Raw genomic sequence first — 16,466 nt, forward strand, 5'->3', positions numbered from 1 at the left:
TTCTTTGGTAACCCAAGATAATATAGGTAAATGTCTATCAATATACAAAAATTGATGCTATTCCTAGGTGGGACGAAGGGTGATCCGTGACCTTGAATTTGGCACATTTTTCATTTTTGTCAACTTTGAGGGCGCTCTCCGTAAAAACGGTGATCATGAATGCGCCGATTTTTTTCAAAATTACTGAGCAAGTCAAAGCCTTCAACAGCATAATATTTTAGAACCTAAGGTGATGAAATGTGGAAGATATTAGCTTCTAAATATGCATTAAAATTTTCAAAATTAACATTTAACACCATTTTCGGTAACCTCGTGCACGTTAACGAAAAGTCAATTTCGCGTCACAGTCAGTTTTTCTTGCAAAGACTGTAAAGTTCTCTCAATTTCCAGATAATGAACACTTTTGCATAAATATCCAAGCTAAAACAGTCAATCAAAAATGGCTAATTTTCTTTTAACTAATTTTTTGGAATGCGCACCGGTTGCTATGTGAGGCTGTATCTTAGCAACCAATTGACCTTGGGGCAAAATATTTTGGGATTTTCCGTCAGACACTTTGGGGAACATTTGGTACGATTTTTAAGAAAATCGGAGGGGGTCGGGTGACAAGCACTGGATGATTTGACATGGATTGACCCTTATTATTATTATTATTATCATCATCATTATGTGAAAATATCTATATAAGGGCCCTGACAGCCCAAAGCAAACTACGGTTTCAATTTCAATTCGATTTCAATTTATTGAAAACCAGAAGTAGTCACAGTAATGAATGAACATGAAGCAAATGGATATGAGTCCCCAGGAAGCAGAGCTTGTGAGTGGGGTCCATTATGAATGGACTTCTCGATCCCAGCTGACCAGCAAAGAGACCCACAACACGTAAACATGCAATTATGTATATATATATATATATATATATATATATATATATATATATATATATATATATATAATCCAATAACCGCGCAGAGTCCCAAGAATAAACAGATCCCAGGGCCAGCCAGCCGAGATCGGGAATACATACATGTACAACAACATGGTGATATACAAAGCTAAAAAATGGCAAGGTTTAATGTGCAGTGCGACCCAATAGAAAGGAAACTTGATTTATAAATGAGACATTTCCATTACATAATATCATAATTTTTCAAATCTATAGGCGAAAACCCACCACCACTGTGTACTTAAACTCAACGTTGATGAATTATCGCTTTAATTCATATATCGTCTATATAATCATGTACAGTAATAAAGGCGAGATGTATTAATATCACTTGCTGTGATGGATGACCACTGCTGTCTATCTTTATCTTTATAAACCAGTGTCACTTTTATGTAGGCAATAATTTAGCAGAAAATGATTCACTTTCGAAGCATGGTGATCTATTATAGGCACAGATAATTATAACAGAGTAGATTTACATTACTGATCATTTACTTAACACGTTGAGGACGAGCTGATTGCGCTACAACACGCATTTCCCATAGACATCTGCCCGAGTGAACTCGGGACTAGTCTTCAACGGGTTATACACGGGAAATATACAAAGTGCTTGTTTAACCTCAAGTTTGCAATGCCATTGATTTTGTAAGATTATACAGAAAAAGGATATGTTAACCTCAACAAAACCAAATAAGCGATGAAGTATGATAATGATTATACTGTTACTTACTGCTTGTTTTTCATACCAGTAACGCAAACAAAACTCCGTTCTCCTATGTTATAGCATATTACACTTTTCCTTGAGAGGCATATAGATCATAATCTTAATCCCTTTTCTCTATCTAAGCTGAAACAAGAACACAAATGAATATAAGTTGAGATAAATGAAGGAGGACAGAATGTGAATATGTGAATTTGGGGGCGCTGTGGCAAATGGTAGTGGACAAGACTCCCGACTCCCGATCGGAACACCGTAGTTCGAATCCTTAGACAAGACGTTTTACCCACCATTTCCCTCTCGACCGAGATGTATAAATGGGTACCTGGCAACGTTAGAGTATTAAAAATGACAGGGCCCTTTGGTAAAGCAGTAGCAATATACTGAAGAGGCTACTCTGGGCAAATAAGACTTTCTTCTTCATCTTCTTCTTCTTCTTCTTCTTTTTTCTTCTTATTATTGTTATTATTATCGTTATTATTATTACTGTTATTATTATTGTCATTATTATTATTATTATTATCATCATCATTATGTGAAAATATCTATATAAGGGCCCTGACAGCCCAAAGCAAACTACGGTTTCAATTTCAATTCGATTTCAATTTATTGAAAACCAGAAGTAGTCACAGTAATGAATGAACATGAAGCAAATGGATATGAGTCCCCAGGAAGCAGAGCTTGTGAGTGGGGTCCATTATGAATGGACTTCTCGATCCCAGCAGACCAGCAAAGAGACCCACAACACGTAAACATGCAATTTATATATATATATATATATATATATATATATATATATATATATATATATATATACATATATATATATATATATATATATATATATATATATATATATATATATATATATATATACATATATATATATACATATATATATATATATATATATATGTATATATAAATCCAATAACCGCGCAGAGTCTAAAGAATAAGCAGATCCCAGGGCCAGCCAGCTGAGATCGGGAAGTACATACATGTACAACAACATGGTAATATACAAAGCTAAAAAATGGCAAAGGTTTAATGTGCAGTGCGACCCAATAGAAAGGAAGATTGATTTATAGATGAGATATCTCCATCGTCTCACAAGACTGAAGAAAAACCATATACTCCATCATAAAGATCACCAGTTATTTTCTTCTTCCGTCGTTATTATGTACCAGAAGCGAATTGTGAACAGCTCATTACTTCGAAGGTTCGTTGTACAATTACGCTATACAGTGACATCAATCGAACTTTGTTTGTGCCAATACATGCAATTTCGTGTGTGCTTATAGGTTCTTCATAGAACATTTGACAAATTTTACTGTCAAGGGAGAAGAAATGGTAGATTGATTGCTCGTTAAACGTTGGTAGCACTTGTAAACTTGCGTCAATGATAGTATCATATCGTATCATTTTTCTATTTTCTGAAGTTTCTATTCCAATCAACTTGATGTTTTTATTACTTGCTCGTAAGGACGCATCCCTTCACAAAATTAGATAATATAACAAAAGCAACTTGCACATAAAGCAATGCAAATAATTGGAACTGAGGCTATTGTTACTAAATGCTGTCTATTGTTACAATGGCTCGACTCTGCATAACCTGTTGGCGGGCTGGTCACAGACTGCTGCAAAGTTGTTTCCGCCCTCTTCTGAGATCCGTTCTCACTAAAAGACCTTGAGGATGCCTCCCTGGAATACGTGAAGTTTAGACAAAGCTCAGGACCTTTCTCGCACTCTGGTGAAAAAGAACAGCATCTGATAGAAGACTCGACATCCATCCAGAAGACAGCTTGAATTTGGTCAAGGGAGTATTCAGGTTGACGGAGGTACGGCGCTTTTTTGTCGTTTTGGAAGCAGCTGATAGATCCTTGTGGTTCCGAATCGACTCCTAGCGGAACAGAGCAGTGTACCTCACCCCAATCAGGAGAATACGAGGATGAAGTAACCTCACACTCGGCAGGTGAAGGTGGGGTGATGACATCTACATAGACTTCTCTGATGTCACCGTGATGTTCTCCACCTCTATCTTCGGAAACAAGCATGATGTAGATACCACTGTCTTTCTTCTCCGCATCACTGATCGTAAGAGTTATTGTCAACTCATCCTCTGTCTTGTTGACTTTAACTGTAAACCGATTCACCTGTCCAGGTTTCAAACAATTATCTTCCACAAACTCTCCACTTCTATGGAACAAACACTTCACATACCCAGAGTACATTTCGTACTCATACACTGAATCAACTTGAAGTGGGGAGGCGAAAATGATATCATTGTTCATCTTAGCGCACACGTTGTAAACTTGGATTGCACCTTTTACATGACCGGTTAAAACCATTGAAGCCAACAGAAGAAGGACTACCCTTTTCATGGAAGACACTGTTATCACACTATTTTTTCCCGCAGTTTTTCCGTAGTGATTATCTGTATGCATTCCGTCCAGTGTCGTTGGTAGAAATGACTGCTGAAAGTGGGACTATCCCTAAAACCCAGGATAGCCGAAAGGGCTTGGCGAGTAACTTGCATACACCGAAACCAACTTGATTATAGAAGTACCCGTGTAACAATCCCGGCTATAATACCACTGCACCGGGAGCGGTCTGAGAGCCTTTTTCTGTACAGTGGCGTATCTAGGGAGGGGGGGGGGGGGGGGGGCAAGGGGGGCACGTGCCCCGGGTGCCACTCCTTGGGGGCGCAAAAAAAACGGGAAAAAAAAAACGAAGAAGAAGAAGAAGAAAAAAAGAAAAAGAAAAGAAAAAAACGAAGAAGAAGAAAAAAAAGAAAAAAGAAAAGAAGAAGAAGAAGAAGAAAAAAAGAAAAAGAAAAGAAAAAAACGAAGAAGAAGAAAAAAAAGAAAAAAAGAAAAGAAGAAGAAGAAGAAGAAGAAGAAGAAGAAGAAAAAAAAAAACTCGCCCGGAAACGGGGGGGGGGGGGAGAATGGTCGGGGGGGGGGGGCAAAAAACCAAATCAAACAAGATGAATACAAAACATGATGATGACGCGGACAAAATGACAATGTTTATTGTGTTCACACAAGAATTCCATGTTCTGTAAGCTGAAATACACAAATTTTCGGCTCGCTCGCTGCGCTCGCCTGATTAGAATTGCAAGATTTAATAAGCAAAAAATATCAAGAGTTCCATGTTTTGTAAGCTGAAATACAAAAATTTTCGGCTCGCTCGCCAAAATTTATCAAAAAAAAAAAGAGAAGAAGATAAGAACAAAACGTGACGATGACGTGGACAAAATGACAATGTCTATTGTGTTCACACATGTCATTTTATATTTAGCAGGCAAAATGTTTCACGGAGCAGCGGCTGCAATTTCTTTCGTTCTGAAGCGATTGCCAAGATTATTGGATCAAAAGGAGGCGCCAACGGTTTCCAACATACGGGTGGGGGGGGGGGGGGCGCAAAAAAATCAAACAAGATAAGAAGAAAACGTAATGATGACGCGGAAATATACAAATTTTGGCTCACTCGCTCGTACTGATTTAGAGTATTTTTTCAAGTCCTCAGTTTGTTGCTTGATGGTATAAATCGTTATGTATATAAGGTCGTCACTATATCTTGATTAGAACTGTAAGATTTAATAAGCAAAAAATGTCAAGAGTTCCATGTTTTGTAAGCTGAAATACAAAAATTTCGGCTCGCTCGCCAAAATTTATCCCAAAAAAAAAAGAGAAGAAGATAAGAACAAAACGTGACGATGACGCGGACAAAATGACAATGTCTATTGTGTTCACACATGTCATTTTATATTTAGCAAGAAAAATGTTACACGGTGCAGCGGTTGCAATTTCATTCGTTCTGAAGCGATCGCCGATTGGATCAAAAGGAGGCCCCAACGGTTTCGAACATACGGGTGGGGGGGGGGCGCAAAAAAAAATCAAACAAGATAAGAACAAAACGTGATGATGACGCGGAAATATACAAATTTCGGCTGACTCGCTCGTACTAATTTAGAATATTTTTTCAAGTCCTCAGTTTGTTGGTATTAATCGTTATCTACAAAGTCGTCACTATATCTTGATTAGAATATTGTAAGAGTTAATAGGCAAAAAATGACAAGAATTCCATGTTTTGTAAGCTGAAATACACAATTTTTCGGCTCGCTCGCTGTGCTCACTCGCAAAAATTTATATAAAAAAAGAAGGTAAGAACAAAACGTGATGATGACGCGTAAATATACAAATTTCGGCTGACTCGCGCGTACTAATTTAGAGTACTTTTTTAAAGTCCTCAGTTTGTCGGTATAAATCGTTATCTATTAAGGCCGTCACTATATCTTGATTAGAATTGTAAGATTTGATAAACAAAAAATGACAAGAATTCCATGTTTTGTAAGCTGAAATACAAACATTTTCAGCTCGCTCGCTGCGCTCGCTCGCCAAACTTTATCAAAATTCATTACATTTAAATCACCCTCAAAAAGACACCCTTTAAGTGCTTGAAAACGCATATCACGTGGACTTTGTTTAAAGTCCCTACCGGGATGGGGTTGGGGTTGAACACTTTTTCAGAAATTAGGGGCGCAATTTTCGCGCTTGCCCCGGGAGCCGTTTTCCCTAGATACGCCACTGTTTCTCCCTTCACAATAATGATTATGTGTACATGTGTATGATGTATACTTTCAGGAAATAATGTGCGGCATCAGCAATACCTCAGAACCTCGGAGGGCTCTCTTTCAGCCTTTCTCACTCTCCACGTTCATCTTACTTTTTAGCAACTGAAGATTCCGTATAATGGCCTATTGTTCCCTGGAAGGAACAACACTATTACGCTTATTTCGACAACTATCTAAACTATGCAAAATAGATCACATCATGATTATTTCTGTCTATTACTAAGTATAAGTTTTGTTTATTTGACAGCCTATTAAAACTTTACCAAGAGACTTATGTCACAGAAATAATTCTGACATGCTTCTGTTGACCTTTGACCTCGTTTAAATTCCGTTATATTCTATATGAAAACAATAAAGATAGAAAGCATAAAACTATTTAAACAACGGACGGGCGGTTTCGGGCGTTTTAGTGAGTAATCTGTGGGGCGGTTTCGGGCGGTTCACTTACTAATAGGTTAAGACCAGGCATTATCTCTTTATCTGTTATCTTTTTTAAAGAACACTGGGCCGAACTTACCCCCCTCCCCCCCCCCCCCCCCATCCGCTGCCTTGAATGTAGACTAAGCGTGCCCACTTGAGATGACGTTTGCAACAGTGTAATCATACCGTCTCCTCTTGACTAGAAAGTGGCGAAACACTGTCCCTCGAATAGGACATAAAATGGAGGTCCCGTGTACTCATGAGCAAGTCGGAACTCATGCATGTGAAGGATCCCGCTTCATTCATTCATCGGAAAGAGTAGGGTGTTTAACCCGGTGAAGTGGTCCCGCCTTACATCCAGCTGGACCACGAGGAAGACCAGCTATATAGTGCAGATGAATATAGGCTATGCAGCCATCTTCTCAGATAGAAATAAAACAAACAAACAAACAATGGGCAGAATAGGCAATACCTGTTTGGTTTTGTACGTGACTTGACGCCTGTAGTAGCCATAGTAGTAACAATTAAGTATAAAGGAGATTGTTACCCAGAGTTTGATTTTCATTTCTCATATGAAGATACATCAGGAGATAAACACACCACCACTAAATGCACAAACTGAACGCTATAGGAAATGGTCACTAGAATTCCATTTCCCTTGTCATGTATTTCTTTGGGGTTTGTTTTTCTCACCTAAAACTAAAAATAAGTTCAGAGTTCAAAGTTAAGAATTACTATTTTCACTTATTAAACAGTATGTTCAATACAAAAAAGGGCATAATGTATACAGATACTGTTTTGCAAAAAGAGTCTTTAAGAGGCACCCACTCAATGCTTGTACTACATGTATGTGCATGGTATCCTTGGAAAGAAGGGGGAAGGACTGAAGAGCTTACAACAACACAACGAGTGCGCGGGAAAATGGTAAAAAGAGGAAACAAAATAGAGAGGAAAAGAAAGTGAAAAGGAGGAAACAGAAAATAATAAGGGAAGGAATAAATGAGTAGTTTATGTCTTTAAGTAAAAGGCTAGATCAAGGCCTACATCAATGATCAAAGTCCACAGAGACAGTTAACCATATTAAAACAGGAACATATCAAGTAAAATTATGAAAGTGGCACAGGAACTGCTGGTATAAAGGAAATTATTATCCACCACCCCCCCCCCCCCATCCCGTGAAAGCATGCGGAGTATACGAGATAAGTTGGCAATCAAATGAAAATCTGATGTGATCTGGTATTGCCTAATCGGATGCAGCCTGAGAAGAAAATGTAGCAAACTGTATACGACATGACTGTCACACGTACAGCTGTACGCACTGAAAACAAATAGTCTAGTAGGAGAAAGGGGTTTCCATGCACCCCAAACAGATATTATTTTAATCTACTTCATCTAGACCAGTTTTGTGCGTAGATTTCAAAAATGCAATGTTAACAGGTCAAAGCGTTTCCCATAGTGGTCAAAAATCCGTTTCCATGGTAACGCATGGTGAAAATGTCAGTATCTCATAAAAATACATGTAACCTTTGATAAAATTGTTCAATTATCATGGCTTTGGTATCAAATTAAAGAAAATTAAGTTATCTATATGATGATACCAATTGTGTAGGGGGTTATACCAACCTTCATCTTAATTTTGAGGCCAGAATACAATTCTTTTCACAGTTTTTAAGCAAAAATGCAATTTTACCATAAAACTTATCTATCTCTAAATCATACCAAAACATAATCAATTTGTTTGAATATTCTTCAAAATTATACTAAATATGTATGCAATACAATGTGAAAATTTCATAGATATTGCTCAAATGATAAGAAAGTTACGGCCATCCAAAGTTGACATTCAAGCATGTCAAAAATGTGCAGGTGGTAGTGTGATGTACGCCCTCTATTGTTGAATAATCTCATTTAAACATTTCATTCATCATAATTTGGTTCCAAAAGCATGAGAATGAAGTTGGATGTGATGAAGTGGGTCATCTAGACCAGTTTTGTGGGTAGAATTTAAAAAAAAAATGCATTAACAGGTCAAAGAGTGTCCCATGGTGGCAAAAAAAAAAAAAAAATCTGTTACCAAGGCAACGCATGATGGAAATGTCAGAATCTCCTTAAAATGTAATATTTGATACAATTGTTCACTTATCATGATTTAAATGTCAAATTTAAATGAAGAGTATTAAATTCTTTGAATGATATACCAATCATCACACGGAATTTATACTAATCTTCATATCAATTTTGAGGTCAGGGTAGTAGTTTTTGCAGCGCGCTGCTGGGGGGGGGGGGCGAGTAGAAAAAAAAAATCATTGGTTCACATAGGAGTACAGTACAGTACTAGTTATATACTATTCTGGTATACGGTGCACGTTTTCGATCGAGGGCATGCGAATAGCTTGAATCGAACAATAGGATTTCGTAATACCGGGGCCCTGTTTAAAATTGATTATATACTAGTAGTTGATTTCAACTGTAAGTCTATAAGCCAGGGAATTGAGGCTGAATTTTGGGGTCAACTGGCAACTATCGTATAACAAACAAATTTTGTGTGGGTATGTCTTAATAAACTTACCAGTAAAATTTACCCAGAAGTTCTGCTTCGGAACATGCTGAAATGACATCATCAACATGGCTACCCCGCAAACCAGATACATTGTAAATGAATGGGAATTTTAGGATACCTCAAGTGTTCATTATACAACTGACATTAAAGGGTGTGTACAGTTCTGGTCGAGGTGAAGATTTAGCTTTTAACGTTTGGCGAGATATTCAGAAACCATTCTATAAGATGTCAGAGAGCATCCAGTTCTAAGGGGTATCAAAAGTTTATTAGATAAAAATCGGTTTTGAAATGGCTGAGATATCCAAAGACAAGGTGAAACAAAGAGATCCTAATAAAGTTGTGGCGTGTCGCCTTTTATTATTAGCACTTTTTTTGGATATCTCAGCCATTTGAAAACCAATTTTCATCAAATAAACGTTGAATCCTTCTTAAAATTCCATGCTCTTTTATATTTCATAAGAGGCTTTTCATTACCTCACTTAGGAATGTTCAAAGCATGAATCCCTACGTCAACCAGTACTGTACAGTCCCTTTAATCATGAGATAAGTTTCTAGTGTATGTATTAATTCCTGCCTTTCTTCAAACAAAATTGGGCACATCTCTTGTGACCTCTTTTTCAAAAATTCTGATCCCAAATTAGGTCATTTCTATGAAAACTTTATGCTAAAAACAATGTTTTTGTCAACAAAAAGAAATGCAACACCTTCTCAACGTTAAACACCATTTTGAATTTACATAAGTATGCAAATTCATAGCTATTTAATTGACTGGAGTTTAGACCTAGCCTGTTAGAGACCATAGCTACCATGGTTACACTCAAACTTGCCTGTAGCCATTATAACACAGCTGTCCAGAAATCACGATTTTCATTATTAGTGGTGTATTGTATATTCCATCCCAGTAGCTGGATTTTTTGTTTTTTGTTTTGCATTTGGCACAAGCTGACATTTCGTTCAAGTCAATTAGACACAGAACATAGATTAAGTCAATTTCTCATAAAAAGAGACCCTCTACCTCCGCCCCCAATCCCAATAAAAATGATTAGTTCATGCCTTTTCCTTTCTTGCAGTCCTGTAGGGTGTTTCAACAAACTTTTCATTGGTTTCAGTTTCACTTCACTGGTTTCAGTCTCGCTATCTCACTTTTCTGATTGGTATGCTTCAGTCACGAGGACTTGCTAAGTGAAACTGGAAACACTAAGTGGCACTGATCTCACTGAAATCAATGTTGGTGAAACGGGTCCTGCATGAACTTCTGTACGATACCACAGCAAGCTCATTATACTCGATGGACTACTACAACAAATACTGTACTTCTGAAAGAAATGACGCACCGTATACACATTTTGTCATAGATCGTATTAGTCCAGTCAAAATAGGGTTTCACCCAACACTAATTGCAACAGTAGGAATTCCACTGCAGTGCTATACTTGTGAGGGGCTCGTAAACACCATACTAAAAGTCCCAAGAAATCCAGTGGGGCGAAGTGGCTAAATTTCCATAATATGCAAATTACCTCCCATTATGATAATAATACAGTGTTTCCATGAAAACTAGGTTTCTAGTTTTTAGATTGGAACACCGAAAGTGTTGAAACTTCTGTTTACAATGTCACTAGTGCGATGCAAACATTTCACCATGTACATAGTCTGGGCCTCATTTGCATAATATGCAAAGGGTTCCGAGCCAACGGAATATTCTGATGCATCTAAGTGCCCGCTATGAGCATATCAAGAGTGTTCAAATATGATATTTCAGTTTCTCTTCACCAAACACAAACTTTACAGCATTAGTAAACGAGCATGAATTATTATTATAAGATTAGAGTTTGTTATCAGACAGATAATGATAGCTTATCCATTAATATTACGTAGAATCAAAGTACGAAATTAAACAAGTGTCAACATCTATAATTTGTCTATGGTAATTTTGTAATGAATGAACTCTATTTGGAGGGTGGTTTGTTCGAATCTTGATCATTAAGCTCTTGCATCCTTGAGGGTTTTGAGATATTGAAGATGGCACAGTCAAAGGAAACCCTGTGGGTAGTGCCCAAAGTTACCCCAGTCGAGCATATTATCCCACGACCATTAATTTACAAAACATGCATCAACCAACACGATTTCCGTTGTTCTAAGCGTACAAGATTTTATTCTAAAGTCGTTTTGCCGTCTAGCAAAGACTTTGTTATTTCCATGAAATACAATTGGCATTGACAGCGGAGACATTTTTCTACAATGTGTACATCTTTAAAAAGTGGTGCACAGTCAAAGTGGCTCGCATGCAGGGAGGTACCCGAATTTATCCCTATACCCTCACGGCCCGGTACAAAACATAATATACACACGTGAATACAGCTGTTTGAAGCGAAAAAAAAAAAAAAAAACCTCTGTGCATAACGTCCTATTCATTTCATTTCCATTAAAATTCAGTGGAAGTTCTCGAAGAATTGCTGTTCTACAATATCTTGGTATAAGGTGAAAATGGTTCAGATACGAAGACAACCACGTGGAGGGTGCCCAAAATTACCCCACCCACTAACAGTCTAAGACATGCAATAATCATGTACCAGCGCAAATACATAAATATGTTCTATGGATACATGCCTTTAAACAGTCCTTCTGGTCCTCTAGCCCAGAAACTTTTTTATTTAATGAAATTCAATGGAGTCAACAGACGATGTATTGCTCTGTAATTTTTACTTTTACACTGACATACGTAGTTAAAGTGGTTATCATTCGAAGGGAGCCTACTGTATGGGAAGTGCACACATTAATTGCCTCTATACATGATCTTTGTAACGCAAATATCAACGCAATTATAGTATATACAGTCGTTCCAAAAGTGCATGTCTTAAAAAAGGTCGTTCCTTGAGTTTTGTGATTATGTATATAAATCATCGTATGGTGCTATAATCATTGGACATAATTTTACGCACCTCATTTTCTGTTACAAAGAAAGTGATATCTATCTGTTCTTGTCGAAAAATGAAATATAAATTGAATTGAATTACACCTTTTTTTTTAATAAAAAACTGCCGGGGTAGAGATAAAATAACAACATTGATCCATAATATCTATGCAGTCCAAAGGGTTCACTTGTGGGAGGTGCTCAAACTAATCCTAAATGCAATGAAAAACATGCAGTATACACTGTACAACCGCGAAAAATGTTCCATGGTTACATGCCTTTGGAAAGCTCTTCTGCCTGTGTAGCACATACACTTTCGTAAAATGCATTTGTTTGTTTGTTTGTTTGCTTTTATTTCTGCATTCAATCAAATGCAATTTGAATGCAAACTTCAAAAAGTACAAAGACAAAGAATAACAAGTGCAATGAAATGAATCGATAACAGTACATAAATAGATTCACATAGGTGATTGCATTGAGCAATGTTGATACACAGAAACATGAAATAAAATATACAGTATTTTTCAGTAAACAACAGAGATAATTGAATGCAGGAGACCACCATCATAAGCGTTTAAACTTGAAATGGATGGAGGCCTCATAAAATGACTATCCAACGACATAACTCTCTTGGAGGAAGGTGATCAGGTGAGTGCAGTGCAGTTGCAGGTGAGAGTGCAAGATGCAGTTGAAGGAAGAAAATAGAGATTGACAATAAGATGACAATCTATACTATAAATATTTGTTAGTTCAATTGGTTTGGAGAATATAATTGTATCAAATATCGTTTAAGTGAAGCTTTCAAAGAATAAATACTTGAACAAGACTTTATATTATCCGGGAGATTATTCCAAATATCCGGACCCGAATATCTTATAGATTTATGTGTCACTAATAATTTGGGATTCAAAAGGTGGAAATTTCTACATATACGAGTAGGGTACGAATGGACAGAAGTATTGAACCTAAACATGTTATCAAACGATGATGGAAGTTGATGATGTATATATTTGAACATAATTACTGCTACTTGAATAATATTCAAATCAAAAACCTTCAATGTTTTAAGCTCATGAAATAAAGAATCAGTATGAGCCAGAAAATGCGATCCTGTACAAATACGTATAACTTTCTTTTGTAATTTAAATATAGAATTTATTTTGGTAGAGCCGCAAGTACCCCATACAACATTGCAATAACTTATATATGGGAGAATTAAGGAATTATATAATAGAAATAAAGTTGAACGAGGAAGAAAGAACTTCAGCTTGGAAATTATCCCTATATTTCTAGAAATACACGTTGTAACATGATGTAAATGCTCATTCCAAGTCAAACTTTCATCTATATATACTCCTAGAAATTTTGAATTCATTTTCTTTTCTAATGGGATATCATCAATGTTAATATGTATCAACGTATCTTCATTATGAGAATGAAGTTTGAAATGAATAAAATGAGTCTTTTTTATATTCAAAGAAAGTTTATTAGACTTAAACCAATTTGATACTTTACTAATTTCAATATTTAGAGTGTCATTTAAAATCTTAAGATCTTTATGAGAATAAAATATATTCGTATCGTCAGCAAATAGAACAAAAGAGAGAAGAGAGGATGTATTTATAATATCATTAACATAAAGAAGGAATAATAATGGGCCTAGAATTGAGCCTTGAGGAACACCACATTTAATCAAAAGGGGGTCAGATTCACAACCATTAAAAATAACATATTGTCTTCTATTAGTTAGATAATCTTTAAGCCATAAATGTGCTTGTCCTCGAATACCATAATGACTAAGTTTCGTGAGTAAAATAGAATGATCAAGAGTATCAAATGCTTTACTCAAATCACAAAATATACCTGCAACATGTTCTTTGTTTGCAAAAGCACTCGTAATTTTGTCATAAATTTGTGTTAGTGCTAAATCAGTTGAATAATTTTTTCTGAAACCATATTGATTGGGAATAAGTAAATCATACTTATTAATAAATTTAAGAAGTCTATTATAAACAATTTTTTCTAAGATTTTGGATATACTAGGCAATAAAGAAATAGGACGATAATTGCTAATTTCATGAGGATCATCTTTTTTATGTACAGGATTTACTTTCGCTATTTTCAGCAGATCAGGGAAAATACCTTGTGATAAAGAAAGATTAAATATATAACTTAACGGTTCTGCGAGTGGATAAACTATTTCTTTCAATAACATCATACTTATTTTATCAGAGCCACAAGATTTAGAGCTATTTAAAGATTTAGTGATACTAATGATTTCACTGGGACTTGTTGGATTAAGATAAATAGACTCTTGATTTTGGTCAAAAAGATAATCTGTAAAATGAGCAGAAGTATTGCTAATTTTAGTAGCAAGTTCCGGACCGATATTAACGAAAAATGAGTTAAATGAATTAGCATACATATTGGGATCATTTATTTTAATACCGTTTAATGTGATATCATCCGCTGGCGGAGAATCAGGCTTTTTACCTAGGACCTCTTTAATAATTTTCCATGTTGCATTAATATTCGAAGAAACCTTTTTCATTCTGTCAGAAAAATATAATCTGCGGGATAAACGAATCAATTTTGTCAATTTATTTCGATAAACTTTATACATATTCAAATTATATTCAGTTGGGTTACGAATGTGTAACTTATACAAAAAATTACGAGTTTTTATGGATTTCAAAATACCTTTTGTAATCCAAGGATTTCTTGGTTTATTTCGGTTAATTCTTATTCTGCATAAAGGAATATTATTTTCATAATAATATAATAATTTATCATTAAAACATTTATATGCCAAATTAACATTGTTAATACTATAAATATCTGTCCATTCCTCTAAAAATAAATTCTGTTTCAATAATTCCACATTACGTTTTGACTCTTTATAATACCATATTTTATCATGTAATTTATTACGACCCATTTTACATTCACAAATTGAAAATATTGGTAAATGATCAGAAACTTCAGAACATAATATACCCCCCATAATTGTATTATTATACACATTCGAAAATATATTATCAATCTGAGTTGACGAGTGTGGATTTATCCTGGTGGGTTTATTGATAATTGACATAAACCCATATGAATACATTAAATGCATAAAATTAAGGGAATTATTGTTATCGGATGTGGGCGAAAAGTTAATGTTGAAATCACCAAAAATAAAAACATGTTTACTTTCATTACCTATCTTATGGAGATATAAATCCAATTCATCACAAAATAATTCACAATTCAGATCAGGAGGTCGATAGATTAAACCTATAATAACATTTTTAGAGAGTGGGTTCTCAATTTCAATAAATAACGTTTCTGCATATCTTAACGTGATTTCAGAACGGATTTTGAACTGTAAATTTTGCGCAATATAAAACGCAACACCGCCACCCCTTTTTCCTTGACGATCAGCCCTAACTAATTTATGATTGGGTAAATTAAAGATATCTGGGGAGTTTTGATGTAACCAAGTTTCACTTATTCCAATAACAGAAAATTCAAAATTGTTTAAAGAGTGCAAAAGATTTTCCAAATATTCAAAATTTTTATTCAAACTCCTAGAGTTTATATGAAGAAGTGAAATATTATCTGAACTATACGATACAATATCATTGAATTCAAGGGGTGTGTAATATTTACTGTCGCGCACAGGCATAACGTCATCAGGAATATCGGGGGTATTCATATGTGACGCCATTCTGTAATACAGAAATGTAAATTACCGGAGATTTGAGAGACAACAACTGCATAGGTGCTAATGTGCATTTTGCAAGTGCATACTACTGTGCAGGTGTGTGTACAAAGTGCAAATGTGTGTGGGGTTTCAATATACAATACAAAATTTGGTACAATTAGACCCATCTTGGTCACACTTACAATAATTACTAGTACGCAATTACAACAGATCACCAGGGGATAGCCGGACCACTCAGTATAAAGGTGTTGTGCTTTAAAACACGTACAGACAGAGAATTCAAGGACCGTGACAATTGCTCAGTTAAAGTTCAGGGAGACTTTCCCGTATACAGGGGGGGGGGGGGGGAGGGGAGTAAAGGGGAGTAAACAGTAAAGGTTCATTTCTTGCAACATCTGTATTGGCTATTGAATGTGGGACTTTTAACCATGCAACCATTAACACACGTATCAGAGGAAAAAAAACAGTACAAATACTGAATGGAAATCAGGGTGTTGATAGCAACCCGTTTAACATGCGTCAAACGCAGGTGCTACTTGCAGTGGCTTAATTACCATTGGAGA

At 35.8% G+C, this 16,466-nt stretch overlaps 1 protein-coding gene across 1 annotated transcript; it reads right to left on the minus strand.

The window, feature by feature from the left end:
- Positions 1-1,788: 1,788 nt before the first annotated feature.
- Positions 1,789-15,906, minus strand: LOC140245264 (uncharacterized). Its single transcript, XM_072324847.1, has 3 exons — positions 14,734-15,906; positions 3,256-3,817; positions 1,789-1,793 (listed from the first exon to the last, which is right to left on the minus strand). Exons 1-3 carry the CDS (start codon positions 15,904-15,906, stop codon positions 1,789-1,791), a joined length of 1,740 nt encoding a protein of 579 aa, XP_072180948.1.
- Positions 15,907-16,466: the final 560 nt, after the last annotated feature.

Source organism: Diadema setosum, chromosome 22 (genome assembly GCF_964275005.1).
Source record: "Diadema setosum chromosome 22, eeDiaSeto1, whole genome shotgun sequence".
Taxonomy (NCBI): domain Eukaryota; kingdom Metazoa; phylum Echinodermata; class Echinoidea; order Diadematoida; family Diadematidae; genus Diadema; species Diadema setosum.